At 30.5% G+C, this 9,670-nt stretch overlaps 1 protein-coding gene across 2 annotated transcripts; it reads left to right on the plus strand.

Annotated features, from left to right (window-relative positions):
- Positions 1-7,139: 7,139 nt before the first annotated feature.
- LOC105765810 (protein EPIDERMAL PATTERNING FACTOR 2) lies at positions 7,140-8,243 on the plus strand. 2 transcript variants are annotated; one of them, XM_012585060.2, is made up of 3 exons: positions 7,140-7,379; positions 7,545-7,600; positions 7,710-8,243. In XM_012585060.2, exons 1-3 carry the CDS (start codon positions 7,277-7,279, stop codon positions 7,890-7,892), a joined length of 342 nt encoding a protein of 113 aa, XP_012440514.1. In that variant the 5' UTR covers positions 7,140-7,276; the 3' UTR covers positions 7,893-8,243. The 2 variants fall into 2 exon arrangements, with proteins under 2 accessions (XP_012440514.1, XP_012440513.1); XM_012585059.2 differs by having other exon boundaries at positions 7,146-7,379; positions 7,542-7,600.
- The last annotated feature ends 1,427 nt before the right edge of the window (positions 8,244-9,670 follow it).

The following is a 9,670-nucleotide window of genomic DNA, read 5'->3' on the forward strand; positions in this document are numbered from 1 at the left end:
TAAGTTTGTAAATATTATTATTTAATATTTATGAGTCAAACATGGTTTTAAAAAGGTTTTCAATGTAGTGATTTTTGTTATATAAATGATTTATTAAGTTCGAGTGGTAAGACCCTAAAGTTAAGTAGTTTTAGAAAATGAGGTATCGGGACCTCATTTCTATAAACCCGAGTAGTAAATATTTTTATAAATTTTTATGGAGTGTTATAAAGGTTTTATTAAATTTTCATTAAAAATTTTAACGTTTCGATAGTTAATTAATTAAAAGGACTAAATCATAAAAGATGTAAAATTTGATCACTATTTGATTTGAATGATTAAATGGTTTATTGATTAAAGGAAAAGGGACTTAAATGGTAATTAAACCATTTAAGGATTTAGTTGGACGGTTAAATAAAGGAAAATGATAAAATAAAGTGTTTATAATGGAAAATTTGTAAATTAAACTAAATTAAAACAAATTTAATTAATGAAAGAAATAAAATCACTTTCATTTTCTTCTTCAAATGGCCGAAAGCCATATCTAGGGTGAGGAGAAGCTTCGGTTGGTTTAACTTCTTGCATGTAAGTTCGTTTTAGCCCCGTTTCTAATAATTTTTATGTTTTTGAGATCGTTCCAACTAGGTCCAGTTAGTCTGTACCTTCGATTTTGAAACTGTTAAAGATTTTGAATGTTACCATTGATTAACCTTGTGATTTTAGATGTTAAATTATGAGTTTGAGATATTAGTTGTTATTTAAAAGTATTTTATTAAGTGATTTTTGATGAATTTTTTGTTTAGGGACTAAATTATTAAAATAGTAAAAGTACAAGAATTTGATGTGAAATTATTGCAATAATGGGCTTGTTGGATGCCATGAGTATTCGGCTAGGCTCAATTTTGGGTAAAAATGGCTAATTTGCATGTTTTAAGCTCATAGACTAAATTGAATAAAAGTACAACTTTAGGGGTAGTTTTGTAAAAATGTAAGAAAGACTAAATTGCATAAAATGAATATTTTTACTGTCTAAATTAATATATTGATGAAATTATTAATTTAGATAAATATCGGGTGGAAAATCGAGGAGAATAAAAAATTACCAAATGCCCATGTACTTTGACATTTCTGCAATTTAGCCAGGTAAGTTCGTATGGTTAAAATTTAACATTTATATAAATTGGTTATTGGTATAACATGATATAATATATATTACATTGTTGGAAATGAATCATTATCTAAGTTATAATATTAAATTTGATGTTCAGTTTGAATTGAACACAGGATAGAGTACATTCGTGTTTTGGAGTATTACGGGGGTTTGGAGTGGAGATGGTATTGGAGGGAGATATCGACATATTACCCAAGTAAATTGAGGTTCAGCATTTGTTTCAAACTATCGTGTTATACTTTTTGTTGGCGTGTTTCGGGTGGATCAGCTCTTATGAGCTCTTGTTCAGTTCTTATGAGCTTCTGTTGGCGTGTTTTAGGTGGACCAACTCTTATGAACTTTTGTTTGGCATATTTCGATTGGACCAACTCTTATGAGCTTCTGTCTGGTGTTCAGTCTATCTGACAATGTATTCTTATCCGTAAGTCGTTCTTCGAATGGAAAATCTCGGTAAGATAATTTGTTCAATGAATTTGAAAGATTTTTTATTTATTGAATATTGATTTGAACATAAATAAATTCATCAGTTGAGACTGTGGATGATGCTTAGGTTTGTCCTAAGCTTATGGTTGCATTACGTCATGTTTAATATTAATGATATACATTGAAATGGTAAGTGGCCAAATGGAGATATGCTTATGTTCATGAAAAGGTGGTAAGATTCAAATGTGTATTTTCTTATAAAATAGTTTATCATGTGATTGACCCCAAATGAGTTATATACATAAATGCAAGGGAGGTTATGTGTATGCAGTTGTAGGACCATTCCCTCTCCTTTCTTGTAAGTCGGAGAAGAGGAAATCACGGCCTTTGCCTTAGGCTTGAAGTTCACGTAGCCGGTATGCTGCTCACTTTACGTAATGACCCCAAATGAGTTATATACATAAATGCACTAACTTTTGTATTGATGATGGTGATTAGGCTTATTCAAGCTTGAGATTATGATTGATGTTTATGCTTATGTCTGGTATTATACAAATAAAACGGGTAAAAAAAGGTAATGAAACGGTAAGTTCATTATTGGAATATGATATGATGAAAAAGGGATTGATGAGTTGAATGGTGTATTTATATATATGAGAAATTACGTATGTTATGGATGAACTTACCTATGAGGTGAATAAATATACTAACTAATGAATTGATATTGTTATTTAAATTTATGCTTAGTAAATGAAATAGAAAGTAAGTAAATGAAGTAATTCGAGTTTTATGAAAAAGTTAATGATGGTGTATAACGATTTATAAAGTCCTATGATGTTAGGACTGAAAAATATATATATGATGTTGATAGACTTACTCATTTATGAGTTGATGGATATGTAGTTAATAAATCTTGAGGCATTGATATAAGTTTATATTTATATATAAAGTTCATTGTTGAAATGGAATGTTATGTTTAAAGTTTATACGAGCTTACTAAGCATTCATTGCTTACATAGTTATTTTACTTTACTTCATAGATTATTGGAAGCTAGTCGAAAATCCATCACACTATCCAGTGATTATATCGGTAAATTTGATATTTTGATCAAGGTTATAATGGCATGTATAGGTGGTATGTGTTGGCATGGTTGAAATGTGGTCAATTAGGTTATATGTTGATATGGAATTTAGTTAAGGTTGTTTGGATGAAACATGATGTTTTTGATGCAAATATAAGTATGAATGCTTGGTTGTGATTGAGGTGCCTAAATGGCATATTGGTTGAATGGACTTATGGTATATATTGAAATGGTCTTATTATGCATATTTTGGCATGTTTTGGTGCCTTGATCATAGGTTTATTTGGCGTAATGGTACTTGTTGAAATTAGGTGAAAGAAAAGGCTTGATTTTGGCTTATTTCTTGTCCACACGGCCTAATACACGGGCGTGTGGCTTGGCTGTGTGACCCAAGTCAGTGAGTTACATGGGCTGGGACACGGTCGTGTGTCCCTATTTTGAATGTTACACGGCTTGCGACACGAAGGTGTCTCAGCCGTGTAAGCCACACGGTAGTGTGACCCCTGTAGTATAAATTTTTCTAACTTTTTCCTAAACTTTCTAAATATTTTCGATTTAGTCCCGAACTGTTTCTATTGTATTTTTTTAGGGTCTCGAGGGCTCGATTAAGGGATGTTATGAATGTATTTGAATGAAATTTAGCGTATGTATTGCATTGATGTATGAATTAAATGGTTTACTGTTCCATTTGTTCGATAATGCTCCGTAACCCTGTTCCAGCTACGAATACAGGTTAGGGGTGTTACATTACCAGTTCACTTATGTCATCTCGGGTTGCCCGTCAATGATGCCCTACCACTCCAGATTGCCTGGTAACGATGGTTTATCAAATCTGACCCAATGGCTCATTGATCATCTCTGCCACGTTTTGTATGGTTATAAGTAAACCATCTTCAAATTTCATTTTATATAACTCAATATGCTTTAATCTAATTTCATACCAATTAACAAATATAAATCAATTCCATAATTATTAATATATTCATTCTAGTCCTTGTCTCGATATTCAATCTTAATTACTTCAATTCATTTTAATTCACCTTTAGAACCTACTACAACAGTGTACGATATATAATATCACAAAGATATAAAAATTGAATAAGCGTTAAATCTTAGAACACGTACAGAAAACTCGAATTACTAATCGTCAATCCTCTCCATCCCTTTTCCTTTTAATGTTCCTGCATTGTCTTTAGCTACAATTAGTAATTCAACAATGTATGGCATTAATTTCCAGCTCAATTCGCAATTAATTACAAAGTGGCACATTTTTTTACAATTTATTCAATTTAATCCCTAAAATCGAAACAAGCATAACTTTTAATTTGAAGCTTTGTTTTACGATCCAATTTTGATTACATCCTTCTATGACTCTCTACTATCTATTAACATAGAAATTTCACATCATTGTTTACAATTTTTACAACTTAGTCCTTTTTTACAAAACTAACAAATTCACTTTACAAATTAGTCCTTTTTCACTTCTAAGCTTAAAAACTAACAATTTAACATCCAAATCTTCAAGAAATCAACAATGGAAACCTTTGAAAACTTTAACAGTTTTGAAAAAATAACATACGATTTAGCTAAATTAAGCTACCATAATCTTAAAAACATAAAAATTACAAGAAACAAGCTTAGAAAACCTTAGCAATTGAGAGCTCAAAGCTTCAACAAATTTTTTTTTTTGTTCTTTAGCTATGGAGAAATGGTGGGGAGAGGTAGGAAAAGATGATACTTTTCTCTTTTTTTTTTTTCTTTTCTCTCTCTTTAGTTTTTATGTTTTAACTTTTCTTTAACAATTTTAATAATATAATTTTATCATTATTTACTTAATAAAACTCCTCCATCCATCCATCACAAACCAAAATGGTTTATTTTCCATTTTAAGTCCTTTTCAATTATTAATTAAGCCTTTTAGCAACTAAGACTCTATAACGATTAACTTTTACCGCTTTTACTATTTAGTATTTATACCTTAATTAATTATTCGTTCGATAGAATTTCTAAATAAAATTTAATATGATACTATACTAGACTTGTAAATATTAATTAATAATATCTACGGACTCAATCATTGGTAATGGGGTTCCAAAACTGCATTTTCTGACACCATTGACTTTCGGGTCATTATAAAAAAAATAAATCTTTTTCATACAATGCCTAAAGCTACCCATAACCTCTTCTCAACGCTTAAATAGGAGGATAAAACGCAATCGAACGCGCTTGAACCATGCCCGTTTGAACAAAACTTGTTTTAGGACAAACTAAACTTTCACTTTGATTACTTTTAGCCAAAGCTTTACACATATTTATAAGTGTAACCTTATCCAAACTATATCATAAGCATGGTTATTAACCAATCATTTTTATCAACATCATCATCCTTATCCAAAGCGTAATCATTGTCTAAATCCTAGTCACAATCCTTATTCTAAACTTTATCTAAAATCTACCAAAAGGTTCATGATTGATTTTCAAAAGATAACTACAAATATGATAAAAATAAGAAAACAACTAACAATTACAAAATTATTTAACCAGTAAACTAACATTACATTCAACACGAAATCTAAACCATGTTTTATTTATATAAGACAAGCATGAAAAGAAATACACTCGTATTTCAAGTGTGTTGACACAATTGATGGCAAGAAAGATTCTATGGTTGTTTCTATGGTTGAAATAGTGGCCACAATTTCAAGCATTATTTCATTGTCAAACTTGGAAAATTTTAGAACAAAAATATTGGGTTATTTGTTTTAAAGATATTTGGACGAACTAGAGCCTAAAACATGAAGGTCAATTGAGTTGAAATGGAAGACTTGAAGATTGGTTTCTTGCATAATAGGATTGGTTACTTGCGAAACAAGTCACTTTCTATAGTTGAAGACTTTGGATTATATCAAGACTCTTATGGAAGTGTTATCTTATGTTGATTTTTAGCTTCACTCTATAGAAAAGTGATTAGAATATAACTCTTATGTAAACAAAACTTAAGTAGTTTATAAACTTAAGTTTTGCCTAGGTTAAAGATGGATTGAAAATAACCGAGAGATTAAGAGCTTGATAGAGCAAAAATTTGTTCAAGTTAGGAACGTGTATGTGTGCACTGTTTTGTAAGCAATCAAGAGAATCTCTTGAGTTACAAAACTAAACTTTCAAGGGAAAAGCTTAGTAGGAGAGTGATCTAGTCTTTGTACAATGGTGAGGTCGTTAAATTGTTTCGTGTTAGACCAGTGTTAGGACTTAAGTCATTGATTGTACTGTGAGAAAGATAGTGAATCATTGCTCTGAGTAAGGACTTGCAGATGTAGACTGGAATTGAACTACGTAAACAATCTCGGTGTTCTTCTTTATTTTCTATACACTTTTAATTTCGTGATTGAAACTAAGGCCACATTTCAAAACACTATTACAACCACAATTTCCAATTTCTGTTTTGCAAAGTAAGTACTTCTCGTTTCTTCAAATAAAAATGTCATAAGATCCATTAATACATTACTCGAATTTAAATGGTGACATTTAAAAAATTTAGATTCAAACATCCTCGGTAACCTCTTTCTCTTTCCTCAAACTACAGCCTCATAATGTATATCGAGTATATTTACGTGTATATATATTCTAAAACCGGAAAATATAGGCTATGAGAATTAATTCACTGCTCTGCGGTGAAAAAGGAGTGGTAAATGGGAGCATTAATGAGAAAAGGAATAGTGTTGCATCGAAGTGAATCAATAGTTCATTAAGTGAAGGGTCTGAACTTCACGTTTATGGCAGGCAGGCAACAGGCCTTCTTCATGAATTTTTGGAGGGCATATCTTTTGCATGGAGAATTTCTCATGACTTTTATTATTAGGATTAAACTCTTCATGTATTCAAAATTCGCAGTAAGATTCTTCTTTGAATTTAATGTTCTCTGAACATTATTAATTATATTTTTTATTTTTCAATTTGAAACTTTCACCAATGAAGTTCATGAGTCATATCAATCTACAAAAGTTAAATTGTTGATTCAAAATGTTTGTTTTCGTTTATAATATTTACAAAATAAATTTTAAATAGTAGCGGTTGAAGGAACCCATTTCACTTGGATTTTTACAATTTTATCTCAGACCTAATCTAAATTAAATTATAGCTATTCCATCTTTGAACATGTTTCAGCCAATCTTAGTACCCCTAATCTTATAGTTGACTTTAGCTAAAAATGTTGAAATTCTTTGGATGTCACTTCTTAACTTGTTTTTTTTTTTTTCTGAAATTTTTACTATAAATGCTTCAAATTTTGGTTTGAACTTTTAGGTTTAAACGTAGTTATAAGTACCAATATTATTATATGTTTAATAGTGGATGACTTATCAAATCATGTGAAACCCTTTGAAAAGATAGCCATGGATATCATGTGAAGTGTATCAGGTGTACCCTCCTCCTACATTTAAAACCAATGCCTCCCTCCCTTTCATCACCAACCTTATATTACTACCCTAAACCAACCACCAAATCCCCCCCCCCCCCAAAAAAAACATATTTTGTTTCTTTGCATGGTCTTTTTATGTTTTGTCTTTCCTTTTAAGTTTCTCAAATTTGTGTAGTCTCATATACCAATATTAACAAAAGAAACATGAAGATCCTGTCTCTTGGAGTTGTTGCACGTCTATTGGCCGTTGTTATCTTGTTCATGTTTTGCCTATCCTCAGAAAGCCTTCGGGTGCCACCTCATCATGGTCAGTGTTGCCTTAGACTTGTCATTATGTTGGGTCATAACTCAATTTTTTTTACAAAAAAAAAAAAAAATTTAGATTGACCCAATGACCCGTTGTAGTAACGTTAAATAATGTCATTGTCTTTTTTTTTTTGATTGCTTAAATCATTTCTTGCATGTGCAGCAGCCGGCATCCATGGGGAAGCGACCAAGTTTGGAGATGAAACACAAATGAACCCTAAGGTCTGTTTTCCTCTAAGTGACCCTTATCTCCTTTGTCTAATCTCATAAACTATACATATATGGAGATTAGTTTAATAAAAGAGTGATTTATGAGCTGATGGGTTTGCAGGAAGAGTTAGGGATGGAGTTATACCCGACAGGGTCGAGCTTGCCGGATTGTTCCCACGCTTGTGGGCCCTGCTTTCCATGCAAGAGGGTGATGGTTAGCTTCAAGTGCTCCATGGCTGAGTCCTGCCCGGTTGTTTATAGATGCATGTGTAAAGGCAAATACTACCATGTGCCTTCCAACTGACACACTACATATATAAATCTGCGGGTATGCATGCAATTTGTTTAGTGATGAAGAAATTGGAGATCAATCAAGGATTAATGATGACTAGTTGATGCTCTTTTTGTTGCATTTGAAGATGAAATTCAGAAAGGGAAAGCTTGTAAATTGTGGAATTGAGTGTTTTGGTTGTTCTAGTTCATTTAACCAGTTAGTAGAACTGAGCTTTATTTTTGTACTCCTTGTAGCATTTGTGCCTTTCTTTTTTCTTATATAGTCAGTAGAAAATGAAATTCCTAGTGTTTTAGCAATTTGCTTTAGCAACTGTACTGCGATCTTTTCCTTTTTAATATCAGCTATCTATATTTTAGTACATAGTTAATGCTTAAAATATAAATCTTAGAAAAAATGGACTTTTTTCTCATCAATCAGATTTCATTAGAAACGAAATTGGAAGGTTCTGATTACAACCTTAGACTGCAAAATACTTGTCATAAATATGCAGATCTGCTAATTCCACTTCCATAATAAATATATGTTAAATTTGATTTAAACAACACAAGGGGAAAAAAAGGTTTTCCTCTGGGTAAAAATTTCTATCATTTTTCTTTCCCAGCTTTCCTCTCCTCTCTTGTCACCTCATAACTTTCTTCTCCAAGGTTGGTGAAGGCAGTAATGGCAATTGACAATAAACTCACACCATTGTGGGCAGGGACCCACAAGAGGACTTAGGGTACATTTCGATCATGGTGAATTTAGTTTCGATCAGATTACAAATAGTAATGATGTATGTAATTACAGTGGTGGTGATGAACTTATAGTAGTACAAATATAAAATGACCATTAAAAATATCAAATTAAACCTTTTATATAATTCAACCTATAGCTTATTTAAAATTTTAATAAATTACTAAATCTTATCAACTTATTCAATATATTTATTAAAATATTTTACAAAATATTATACCTAATTTAAAAGCTTTCAAAATTTAAGGAAGTAAAATTGTTTATAATATAATAATAAAATTTATTCAGTATTTTAAATTTAAAAGTATAAAAGAATGTAAAAGGAAAAGAGTAACAATAAAAAGTAAGAAGGAACATGGTAATAAGTAAAAGAGTAAGGTTATAAGTGTAAAAAAAATAGTGGATATACAAAATTTTCATCGAAGCTTAAAGATTGAATAGGAAAATTTTCATCGTAGTGCGTGCATAATTCAGTTCTAATTGAATTAATCGATTGAATTGAGTTATTTCGGTTAATCGGTTGGTCATCAAATTTAATTTGATTAAGGATCAATTAAGGGAATTTTTAAAGATTTTAATTAACGGTTAATTCGGTTCGAAACCTAATAATTAACTAAATTAATTGATTAATTAAAAATATTAATAATAAAATATTATAGGCCCAAGCCCAAAATATAAAAATTAAAGAATGGATTTAAAACTAATTGAATTTATACAAAATATTATAATGGGCTTAAAATCAAAATAGATTTATATATTTTTAAACTAAATTAATATGTAAAAAGTAAAAGAAAGAAGCCTTCAATTTTTGTTTTCACTGCCAAACTCAAAACAATGTCTGGGCGGGCGCTGCTTGACACCAGACTATGTTCTATTCTTCTTGGCTTTTTCGATTATTTTTTTATTTCATCACTCAAGTTTCTAATTTTTTTAAATTATTTGAACAAAATAAAGAAACATATAAAAGTTTTTGTTAATTTAGTTAATCACCCGAATTAATCTAAATTATTTTGGTCGGTTAAACTATTTTTAAAAAAAATTCAAGTAACAATTAA

The sequence above is a fragment of the Gossypium raimondii genome, chromosome 5 (genome assembly GCF_025698545.1).
Source record: "Gossypium raimondii isolate GPD5lz chromosome 5, ASM2569854v1, whole genome shotgun sequence".
NCBI classification, from domain to species: Eukaryota; Viridiplantae; Streptophyta; class Magnoliopsida; order Malvales; family Malvaceae; genus Gossypium; species Gossypium raimondii.